The 12,969-nt window shown below is 35.3% G+C and overlaps 1 protein-coding gene across 1 annotated transcript in view; it reads right to left on the minus strand.

The window, feature by feature from the left end:
• Nucleotides 1–12,382, minus strand: part of LOC149557921 (cytosolic isocitrate dehydrogenase [NADP]-like) — a 103,940-nt gene extending 91,558 nt beyond the window's left edge. The window contains exon 1 of the mRNA XM_089830508.1: nt 12,152–12,382. Within this exon, the coding sequence (XP_089686634.1) occupies nt 12,152–12,382 (231 nt within the window). The remainder of the gene's footprint in view (nt 1–12,151) is intronic.
• Nucleotides 12,383–12,969: the final 587 nt, after the last annotated feature.

A 12,969-nucleotide genomic window follows, 5' to 3' on the forward strand; every position in this document is an offset into this window, starting at 1 on the left:
AACCTCAATGCACTAGTATAATATGAAAAATTGCCATTATTGAAGCACACAATCATAGATTGTCTTAGAGCAAAAAGGATTTCCAGAGTTAGGGCACGAAATTTCATAGTGGTTTCAGCAAAATTATAGAGAAAGAAGGGAAAATTTAGTGGGTAAGTAACTTGTAACCATAAGAAATCCAAAATTTGCTATTGTAAGAGTTTAAAAATTTTAAAAGATGCCTCCACGGAAGGAGTTTTTTGGGCAAACTGATTACTTAAAGAGGGTTGTGCATGATTATTTCCTAGAACAATTTCCCTTATCAGTAAATGAAATAACTAAAGTAAGAGAACTCATTTCTAAGAACCCTAGGGTAGTTGTCGCTGAGGGTTTTTATGATAGGGAAAATTGGGTAAGAGACACTCAAGTATCTATCAGGGGTTTGCAATTGTTCAAAAAATGGTTCTTAGAAAGGAATTTAGATACCCCCATGAGAAATTTTAGGGAATTTGACATTGGAAAATTGATAGTCCCTACAATTTTCTTTGATAGTGATCTATTGACTGACCTAGCTAAGAAATACGATCCTATTACGGGTTGAGTGAAGAATCATTCTGGAGTAAATCTTTTTAGGGTTTGCCCTCATCTGCTCAATGAAATTTTTAACCTTAACCCTAACCATGATGTACATGAAATCATTGATATGGATGATTTGCGAGCAAGATATGATGCACAAAGAATATACTTAAGGACAGGTCCATTGTAGGAGCATGCTACTAAAGTTGGAACTTTGTCTATGATTATTGCTAGCACAACCGAGCCATTACTAAAAAGATATTTTAACCCTAGGGCTCAAGCATTATATATTTCTCTTTGTAAAATTTTTGGAATGGATGAAGTTGAGCAAATCCTAGGCTCAATTGTCCTTATAATAGCTCAAACTCTTCAATTTGGAATGAGCACTATTCTAGATTTTGCTACTTTTCTTGCAAAGGAAATTCACAACGGTTTGGTGGGGATAGCAAGTGGAAAAGTGGATAAACCTTTCTGTTGGTATTCATTGATCATGCATATATGGTTGTACAAGGGATTCACCTTTTTCTCCAAGGGTATGAAGTTGGAAACAACTAGAAATGGAGAGAGGAATCCAATACAATTGTGGAGTGTGGATATGACCTCAGAAGCCACAGATTCCAGTTATGTGAGGTTTGATAGATATTTTGCATCAAAGCTTAGATTGCTTTTGAGAGGAGATAGCCCTAGAATTCCACAAGCACAGTTAGAATTGGTTTGACCCAAGGACCATGGAAAAGGGCTATTGGTTAGTCATAATTGGGGGGATATAATTCCCTATAATGTTTCAACAATGATAAGAGTATATGGCTTTTTGGGAAAACCTCATGTGCTGCCATTTCATGCACCTTTGAAGATAGGAATAGCTGAGTTGTTATGGAAAATAGGCACTATAGATGAGAGGGAGTTGCCTAAGAAGGGTACATTTTTTCCAATTTTTATTGTGGCATGTGATTTATTTTTTGTAAGGGAAGGGTGGAAGCATTTGAATTTTTTCTTAGATAGATATGACATGGCAGAGTATTATGCTAGATTTATTGATTCTAAAGGATTCTATGACCTCTTAAGAGAGAGAATAAAAGCTTCCCGCATGGTACAACAAGTTTACTATCCAAAGGATGTGATTAGAAATGTTTTTACTTTGCAAGAACAAGAATTGAGAAAGGAGAAATGGATAGTATTTAGCAAAACCCTAGAATTCATTAATGCTTTTGACCTCCATTATGATCCATTGAAAGAAAAGAAATATTGGGGAGCCAAGATGCATGCATTGATGAATAATTTTGCTGTTATAATACAAGCCATGAATGAGAAGAAGGATGCATATGTCAAGGCTTATCCAGACAAGGCTGTAGAAGTACAGAAGAGAATAAACAATAGAAATATGGTGTCTCCTAGTCAGTACACTTTGCAAAAAAGGGCATGATATGTAATGATCCAAAATGTGCAATAGGCTCCCCCTCAATAGAGACTAAGGCCTAAAAGCCCACCTATAGCCAGTGCTCCAAAAAGACAAAAGTTAGAGCAAGGGTCTTCTTCCCAAGTGGAGCAATATTCCCCAAGCCAATCTCCAATTAGGATTGATGATGAAACATCTCTAAGAGATAAGCTTAGACAAATTGGTGGAAAGGGAGATGTAATTTTTACCTCCATAGATTTGGAGGTTGGAGAGCCACGAGAACCACCTAAACCTTCCTTGGATTTGACTGTTGCTGATTAACAAGGTAAGGAAATTGATCCAATAGTTGCCCAAGCCTCAGAAAGGTTTATTAATGATGAAAATTTTGTGAAATCTAGGGCATTTGCTCAATTTTTATGGAGGTTAAATATAGGAAATTTTGAGAAGACTTGTGAAATGATAAATGCAAAACAACCTAATAAATTGGATTTTGCTATTAAGGAGGAGGTAAAGTCTAAATTTTTGAATGATTTTTCTCAATTTACCCCTGAGGCCGGAAGGCAAGTAGTTAGATAGTCAGGAGTCCTTATTTTACCTAAATGGGATATAGTGAATGCCATAGTTTTTGATTCAGTAAGGAAACAAAAGGATGTCCAGCTTAAGATCGAGGAAGAGATATTACAGGCTTGTAGAGGAGTCAAATTTAGTGATGATCATCAAGCTCTTGTTATTTGGTCCATTGAAAAAAGGGATAAGACCATGATGTAGGAAATTTCCACTGTAGAGCATACTAGTGCATTGATAGTTTTTAGGGCTAGTGAGGTAGGCAGTAAGAAAATAATAAGAATGGCCTCAGAAATGTTAAAATTTGGTAGTGTTGTATCTAGCTAGGAAGAAGATAGATTTTCCCAACTCAATGCTAGGTTTGAAGAAGTTTTGAAAGCATATGAGGAAAGGGGTATGCAAATACAATCATTAGAAAATAAAGTATCTCAAATGGAGAAACAACTGGGGAAAAGAAAAGTAGAGGAATCTAGCAAACCCAAGATTGTATACCCCCCAAGCCCCCTATTGAGCCTTTTAAATTGACTCTAATTGTTGAAGTACCAAATACCCCAGAAAGGCCACAATTCTACAGTGCAGAGGAATTTGAGGAAGAAAAGAATAAATTATATGCACTGCATGTGGAACTAAATGATCAACATGAAGAAAAATTGAGATAGGGTGTCATGTATTTCGTAGATAGAATTAAATGGCCATCATTTTTTGATTTGTTATCAGGGATTGCAACCATCAAGGATGAATTGAAGAAAAATGAGGGTAGTTTAAGACCCCTTATGCAGAAATGGACAGAAAGGAATAAAGATATCACTACTATGTGTATATCTATCATTCAACTACCATGTCATCAAATAGAACAGATCTTTGATTTGCTAAATAAATTGCAAGGTTTTGATGACAAACAAGATTCTTTTCAAAAAAGATTAATTATTTGTTTTTCCAAGTATATTGCAAAGAAGTTTGATTTATTTCCTTGTGCTTTAAAGACCATTGATAAAGTTAAAGAAAAGGAAGAGTGGAAAAGAGAATTAGATGAAATTCTTTTTGAAAGGATGAATAAAATCATTAATGAGATTGGTCATTTTTTGTGGGCAAGGACAAATGAAGAGCTAGTAAAAGTGTAGTTATTCTACAACACCATTAGAAAAGATCTGGTGGATATGGAGGCAATTGCAAATTCCCTAATAAATGTACAAAGAGAAGTCTTGAATTTTGATTGGCTAGATGACACTGCTTATAATGAGTGGAAAGATAAATTCATGTCTATAGAGTAGATGTTAGAAGATGATGAGGCAGAAGATGATGCAAGTGTAACTGTTACTTTAAGAGTTGATGATTAAGATAGAGAAAATCCCCAAGTTAAAGAAAACTTACAGGTCACTAAAGAGGACACATCACTTTCAAGCCTCATGGTCACTTATTCTGAGGAATTAGATTGATAGAAGAATCAAATCATTATACTCTATTGATTCCAAAGGATGTAACATAAAGGGGCCCATAAAAGGAATGTTTGATGTATAAGTCTTTATGTTACTCGATCACATTTTGTCATTTTGTGATAAGTGTATGTAAATATTTCTTGTAAAGGACACCTATCATTTTCTCTTAGCCTGAAGCTTGTTGCATCTCACACTATATAAGTGAGATTCCAGGGCTAGAGAAAGGGTATGATTTCTATTGCTTCTAGGTGATATACTTTTTTTTTTTCGGTCCAATGTTTGAGCAATTTTACAATGTATTTTCTCTATTAGTTCCTAAGAATATGTTAATATAGAATGATCTCTGTGTTTCTTCTTAAATTCATTCTGAGTTCACCGCAAATGTATACAATTTTCAAAGAAAATGAATACAAATTATGAGCTGTCCCCATATCAGTTCTTTCTAAATTTTGTCACCTTTTAGTTACTTAGTCATCTTGATATTTTATGAATAAAGGCTTGTGCAATTGAATGCAATCTAGTTAGGTTGTATATCTGTTCACCATTGCTATTAGTTCAATGGATTAAGTAAAAGCTTTGATGAATTTGATAAGGTTGCTAAAGTAGTAGGAAGGATTTTTGAATGATGAATTTTGATAAGAATTGCTGATAATATTTTTTTGTAAGGAAACAAATTAGATCTAAGCATTTGTAGTAGACTCTGAAGCCCAATGGATTAGGCACTGGTTGAATTGATTCAGTTGGAAGAGAAATATGTCATAAATGGTTTTCAAATGCAGAATTATAATCAATTTTACTTTTATTTCTTGAAGATCTTCAAAGTTGGCTAGTACTTGTTTGCATGGAATGTTTTAGCTTCAATTAGCCACTATTGCTAAGAACACGTGCAGATCTGTAGAAGAATTTTTGCCAAATCTATTATATGGGATGTGTTTATCAAAGTGTCAAGAATTATGCATGTATTTGAGGATTTGAGATGAGAATTAAAATGAAACTAAAATAATTCTCATACAGTGTTTCCCAGTCTTGAATCATCCCTGGGTATACCCACCCTAGTTTTGTAGAGCCAAAAGAGTAGAAAACCACCCTTGGTTTTGTTGAAGTTGGGTTCAAATGGTTTGCACACATAATTTTTAATAGGAATTGAATAATCCTTAGATTGTGTGAGTGATATAATTTTGGTATTGAGCATTTTGTTACTTAGTAGTTTTAAAATACCAATAGTTGGCATGCAACATGATCTGCAACTGAGTTTATGAAGGCACAAACTCATATGTTAAAATAGTGTCACTTGGCACTTATAGTTTGCTAATGCTTAACACATACTGTTTACTAGTGCTCAACACATATAGGATTTCTATATTGCTTGAAACTTATACTTCACTCAGCACATATAGTGACTTGACACTTATACTGGCTCAACATCAATTGTCACTAAGCACTTGATACTTGCTCTGTACTATCTATCTGCTCAGCATCTGAATAGCTCAACACCTGTTGGATTTCTAGCTTGACACATACTGTAGCTTGGCACCTTCATTATACTTGACATCAATTTAGAGAATTTGTTAAGTGTGTTTGACACTCAATTGTCAAAACCAATCTAAGACCAACAATCTTCCCCTTTGACATGAGTGTGGAAAACACTTAACTATACATTATTAATCTGATCTCTATGAGTATAATACACATTTTTTTTGACATATGTACAAAGCTTCAAAACTATTCAAAATGTTGTAAAGAACTAATACCTTCAAAATTGAAAACTTCCCCTAAGTTGATGTGCCATTTCTGTAACCAAAATTTGGCATGCTGGATTTGTCTCATGCTGACACTTCTGCCTTGCTCTACCTTCTTTGCTCTATCTATTTCATCTACCCTATTTTTCCTCTATTTTTACATGTTCTACACTGACTCCCCCTTTTACACATCTTAACCTTTAAAACCTTTGTCTTCAATGGCTCTTTTCTTCTGTTTAGTCACTCACAAAGTATCATGGCTTGTGATTCTTGCTTAATCTTGAGAGATCTAATCTCTTATACTTGAGCTTTATTCTTCTCAATTAGCTCTACTATTGCTACATCAAACTCCTTTGAATCTCCATTGGCAAACACTTTTGAGGTATCAATCTCCTTGTAATGTGTATCATTTTTAGCTATGGCAATCTCTCTTCTTCTCTTTAGATATTTCCTCAACTCTTCCCTAGCTTCTTCCAAAGAATGCAGAATGAGATGTATCTCAATCTCATGGTTCTCTATGATCTTCCCAAGTTTGTAGACTTCCATCTCTACATATTTTTCTCCAAGTTGTAAGGGTTCTCCTTGTAAGAACTTAGATTTGATACCAATTGTTGGAATTCACATGTGGGAAGATTACTTCTAAGAGGGGGGGGGGAGAGGATAAATCAAAAGTATCATAGTTTAACCTTTAAAACTTTTAGTTGAAATCAATCTCATGCACATTAATATATCTAATAAACATGAAAACACATAACATTTTGGTCACCTAAAACCCCTCCAAAATGAGAAGGTAAAACTAGGGTGAAGATGACATCCATAACTTATCACTATAGCAATATGTAACCAATTAGTGTTACAATTTTTTTGACCATCATTGATGATCTACCTTGTGAGAGGCTTGCCCCATTAAAGGCTCAACACTCAATTAGAAGTGCACCTGTCAAAAGAATTTTAAAAACATTCACTTGGAATGTCATCCTATTAAAGGATTTGGAATATGGTTTTTAAACCAACCTATCAGCATAGGATTTTCATTCTTCTAATACAATGTTTAGAATGTATAGTAGAATGTTTGACTTGATTACCTACAACCTTCTGTTGCTTATTTCAAATCAATGTTCTATCCAATCTATTATGATCCTTGTTGATATGATATGTCTCTCTTCAATGTGTTGATGCTCTATTCTGCTCTGTCATCTTCTATCATAGCCTTATCTTCAATGGCTCTTTTCTTCTGTTCAGTCACTTCACAAAGCATCATGGCTTGTGATTCTTGCTCAATCTTCAAAGATCTAATCTCTTCTGCTTGAGCTTTATTCTTCTCCATCAGGTCTACTATTGTTGCATCAAAATCCTTGGAATCTCCATTGGCAAACACTTTTGAGGTATCAATCTCCTTGTAATGTGTATCATTTTTAGCTATCAAAATCTGTCTTCTTCTTTCTAGAAATTTCTTCAACTCTTCCCTAGCTTCTTCCAAAGAATGCAGAATGAGATGTATCTCAATCTCCTAGTTCTCTATGATCTTCCCAAGTTTGTAGACTTCCATCTCTAGATCTTTTTCTCCAAGTTGTAAGGGTCCTCCTTGTGAGAAATTGGATCTGATACTAATTGTTGGAATTCACATGTGGGAAGATTACTTCTAAGGGTGGGGGGGGGGGGGATGAATCATAAGTATCACATTTTTATATCTAATAAACAGGAAAACACATAACACAAGATTTTGCTCACCCAAAAACCCTCCAAAATGAGAAGGTAAAATTGAGGTGGGGATGACACCCATAACTTATCACTGTAGCAATATGTAACTGATTACTATTACAATGTGTTGACCATCATTGATGATCTACCCTGTGAGAGGCTTGCCCTATTAAAGGCTCAATACTCTGTTAGAAGTGCACCTATCAAAAGGATTTTACAAACATTCACTTGGAATGTCACCTTGTTAAAGGATTTGCAATATGGTTGTTAAACTAACCTATCAGCATAGGATTTTCATTCTTCTAATACAATGGTTAGAATGTATAGTAGAATGTTTGACCTAATTATTTACAACCTTTTGTTGCTGATTTCAGATCAATGTTCTATCTAATCTATTCTGATCCTTGCTGATCTGATATGTCTCTCTTCAATGTGTTGATGCTCTATTCTGCTCTGTCATCTTCTATCATAGCCTTATCTTCAATGGCTCTTTTCTTTTGTTCAGTCACTACACAAAGCATCATGGATCATGATTCTTTCTCAATCTTGAGAGATCTAATCTCTTCTACTTGAGCTTTATTCTTCTCCATCAGGTCTACTATTGCTACATAAAACTCCTTAGAATCTCCATTGGGAAAGACTTTTGAGGTATCAATCTCCTTGTAATGTGTATCATTTTTAGCTATGGCAATCTCCCTTCTTCTCTTTAGATATTTCCTCAACTCTTCGCTATCTTCTTTCAGAGAATGTAGAATGAGATGTATCTCAATCTCCTAGTTCTCTATGATCTTCCCAACTTTGTAGACTTCCATCTCTAGATCTTTTTCTCCAAGTTATAAGGGTTCTCCTTGTGAGAACTTAGATCTAATACCAATTGTTGGAATTCACATGTGGGAAGATTACTTCTAAGAGGGGGGAGGATGAATAAGAAGTATCACATTTTAACCTTTAAAACTTTTAGTTGAAATCAATCTCATGCATGTTAATATATCTAATAAACATGAAAACACATAACACAAGATTTTGGTCACCCAGAAACCCTTCAAAATGAGAAGGTAAAATTGGGGTGGGGATGACCCCCATAACTTATCACTAGAACAATATGTAACCGATTAGTGTTACAATGTTTTTACCATCATTGATGATCTACCCTGTGAGAGGCTTACCCTATTAAAGGCTCAACACTCTATTAGAAGTGCACCTATCAAAAGGATTTTACAAACATTCACTTGAAATGTCACCTCGTTAAAGTATTTGCAATATGGTTGTTAAACCAACCTATCAACATAGGATTTTCATTCTTCTAATACAATGGTTAGAATGTATAGTAGAATGTTTGACCTGATTACTTACAACCTTCTATTGCTTATTTTAGATCAATGTTCTATCGAATCTATTCTGATCCTTGTTGATCTGATATGTCTCTCTTCAATGTGTTGATGCTCTGTTCTGCTCTAACTGATCTATCAATGCTCTGTTTCACTAAATCGCCCTTCTACTCTTCTATAATTCTACTCCTTCAACAACATGAATTAAGAAGTTTTTTCCTTATTTTAAAGGTTTCATGACTTAGGGTTAGTTATGAATCTACGGCTGAGATTCATTCATTTTGCCTCTTTAGCATTTGAATTATTTCATTGGTTGCATGCAAAATACATGGGAACTCTAAAAGATTTGATCTTATCTTTTAGAACTCAAAATTTGTCTCTTAGTTGGCATGCAACATGATCTACAACTAAGTTTGTGAAGGCACAAACTCATATATGTTAAAATAGTGTCACTCGGCACTTACAGTTTGCTGATGCTTGACATATACTAATTACTGGTGCTCGAGATATATTGGATTTATGTCTTGCTCAACACCTATAATTCACTCAACACATATGGTGACTCGACACTTATACTAGCTTGACATCAATTATCACTCAACACTTGATACTTGCTCGGTACTATCTATCTACTCAGCATCTGAATAGCTTGGCACTTGTTGGATTTCTGGCTCGACACATATTGTAGCTTGGCACTTACATTATGCTTGAAATCAACTTAGAGAATTTCTTAAGTGTGTTTGACACTCAATTGTAAAAACCAATCTGAGACCAACAATCTCCCCCTTTGACATGTGTGTGGAAAACACTTAACTATACATTATTGATCTGATCTCTATGAGTATAATACACATTTTGTTTGGCATATGTACAAAGTTTCAAAACTGTTCAAAATGTTGTAAAGAACTGATACCTTCAAAATTGAAAACTCCCCCTGAGTTGTTGTGCCATTTCTATAACCAAAATTTGGCATGTTGGATTTGTCTCATGCTGATACTTCTTCCTTGGTCTACCTTCTCTGCTCTATATATTTCATATACCCTATTTTTTCTCTATTTTTACATGTTCTGCACTGACTCCCCGTTTTACACATCTCCCTTTTAGTTTTTGTATCCTTTTGGCTTTATTCAAAAAAATTATTATCTTCCCCAAAAATTTTATCTCCCCCTTTGGGTATCTCCCCCTTTGGGTCTTATTATCTCCCCCTTTTTGACACTTATGTTAAAGGGTTCTTATGGGGTAATTGAATACTTAGCCAAAAATAATTTGTTTACCTCCATGATTATTTTAAGAGAAGCATCCCAATTGTCTAATGCAATCTCCAGTGCTTTGAGTTGGATGGTTGTCTCTGTTGCGAGGTGTACAAGGTCTTCTAGAGTAGAAAGATTGGGGTATTTCTTTTATACATTCTCTGCTTAGGCCAGATCCTTGTGTAATACCTCCATGTGAGGGGTTATTGCCAATTGAATCTATATTAATTTGGCCCTTACATAAGCCTCATCTATTGTAAGTATAGCTAGTTCCTTTTTTGTGTGAAGCATAGTGGCAAAAATGCTTCTCACTTTGAGTTGGATTCCTTGGTAGTTGCATGCTTGATACTTTCAAGTTCCTCTCCAAGCTCAATATCCTTTGGCTAGTCTCTTGTGTGAACAATGATGAATCACATAGTTTGGAGTATAGTAAGAATATATTCTCAAGTACTGCTTTGACCTTTTCTATCTTCTTAGCCAACTACACCTATGAAAGTGATATTTCACCATATATTTTCTCAGTCACTTTCATTTGAAACTTTCTTTCAGACCATTCTAATAGTTTAGCATTAGTATCTAGGTCTTCACTTTGTACTTGATCCACTATATGGGATAATTACTCCATTATGGGCTTTGTTCCATTAGATATCTACAAGTTGAATGCATCTAGAAAGATGTCTTTGATTTCTATCAATGCTTGCTTCTACCTATACTCATTTTTTAGTATCTCTTGTTGCTTCTTCTTCTCAAGTGCCTCTTGCACTTCATTGATCTAATCAATGTTCATTGTTTTAAAGTCATACCTGGGGATGACTATCTCCTCATCAAGTGTAGGGTCTCCATAGTGAAGTACCCTTGCTACCTTGGTAGAGCTCAACCCTAGTGCTAATATTTGTAGTGGTACTACCTCAATGCTCATTTGTTGTGTGGTACTTGTGGGGGTCCCTATTGTAGGTAAGTTGATTAAAGTTTGAATTGCCTCTTGTTCTTTTTCCTTAGGGCTTTCCTCCTTGTCCTCTTCAATTCTACCTTGATCAATTATAGTGAACTAAGGAGGTGCATCTTGACTTTGTGCTGAAATGATAGAGGTATCCTTCTATCTTGTTTCCTTCTTTCCTTGCTCCTTGATAGTTGAAGTATCTTGCAATGTTGAATCAACCCAAGAAATTGTGTCTTGCACTGCTTTCTCTTGTGGTTGTTCACTTGTAGCTATTAGAGTATGAGAAGGTCGTTCTTGTGGATTCACCTTCTTCTTTGTTATTTCAGCTGCTTCCTTTTGAAGTTCCTCCACACTCACCAATATTGGATTTGCACATAATTGGGCTTGTAGTGAAGTCTGGTGAAGGATCTTCTTGAGATCCTCTACAGTCAATGGGTTAATATTATGACTAGAGGTGTCAAGAATAGCTTGAACTATCACTGAATTTGTAGGTGTGGGTGTTATATGTGGAGAGCTAGGAGGTAGCATTTGTGTGTCTTGAACACTTTGATCTAGTTGTTTCTATTCAACAATTGCCTTGTCATCCATTTGTGCATCCTTCTCCATTGTAACCCGTTCCTTAACCTTTTCTCTATCTCCTTCTTCTTCCTTGTCATCCTCATCATCATCTTCATCATTTCTCCCTTCAAAGAGATCTTCTTGTCCTTCTTTGACTATTTGAAGGCCATATATCACTTTCCACATAAGAGTGGACTTCTTCACTACATCTTCAATGTTATTTTGAAGTATGTTGAAGGCTCTATATTTGGGTGCAAATTTTCTCCCATGTTTCTTATTTACCTTGGTTATCTAACCTTTTGTCAGTTCTAGCATAACACAAGCCAAAGTTGACTCTCTAATCTCCTTCTCCATGTTAAGGCAATAATGCCACTTATTCTTAACAATTGAATACAACTCCTTAGGCATTGTATTGTCTAGTTCAAGCATAGTATTCTTGAACTTTTCCATCATGGTATAGATAGACTCTTCTACCATGTTTTGTTCTTCTCTTGACAACTTATTGAAATCTAGGCCTTTGAGTCCTGACAAATTTGCATTGTCCCTAATATTGTCACATGTATTCTCTAAGTCAGATTTGGTGGTGTGGCTGACCACTCTGAATTGTCTATTATCTTTAGACTCTATCCTCCCATCATCTAACTCTGGAGGTGCCATATATTTTCTCCTCTACTTTTTCTTTACTGGTCCTCCTTGATCTATTGCCTTCTTCTTTTCTTGTTCTTTTGCTACTTTAGTTGTAGCTCTTGTTTCAGCTCTTGTTGTAGGCTTGGCTGGGCTAGTCTTTGCCTTCTTCTTATCTTTGGGCTGAGTAGTAGGTGGTTTTTGTGCCTTTCTCTTCTTAGGTTCTACCCTATGTGCTTCCTCTACCTTTGTCTCCTCAACATCCTCTTCTTCCTCATCATCTTCACCCATGCCTTGGGTAAGTGCAAGTGGACCTTGCCTCTGTTCCTTTTCTTCTTCTTCTTCTTCATCTTCTTCCTCTTATACCTCTGTTGCCCCTTCTTCAAATTTGGCTTTCAACTTCTTATCTACTTTTTCTTTTTTCTTGATTGTGGAAGCAATCTTTAGTTCCATCTCAACTTTGGATTTCACAACAAAAAATATTCCAAAGGGCTTAGCAGTTTTGTCAATTTCTTCTACTAATAATGTCGTTATGGTTGCAGATGCCTCATCTATGTTGATCTCATAACCAAGAGGCCTAAGCCACTTGACCCTTGAAATGGCTACTTGTATGTAGGTGTAATCAATATCAACAAGAAAATCTATGTCATTTACATGTTGTTCCACTAGAGAGACTGGAATTCTAAGTCTTTGCTTCATTGAATTTTTAAAGTCCTCAAAATAACTAGTCACTATGGTCTCAAAATTGGCTCCCATCTATTCAATGTATTCATCAACTTGGACTTCCACAGACCCATTTGTATTCTAGTTGACCTTACCAAATGAAGGAAACTCATTTTGTACATAAAAGAACAAACAAATCAAAATTGATCCAAACT

This window comes from Cupressus sempervirens, chromosome 5 (assembly GCF_028749045.1).
Source record: "Cupressus sempervirens isolate cs-2001-9-10 chromosome 5, ASM2874904v1, whole genome shotgun sequence".
Taxonomy (NCBI): domain Eukaryota; kingdom Viridiplantae; phylum Streptophyta; class Pinopsida; order Cupressales; family Cupressaceae; genus Cupressus; species Cupressus sempervirens.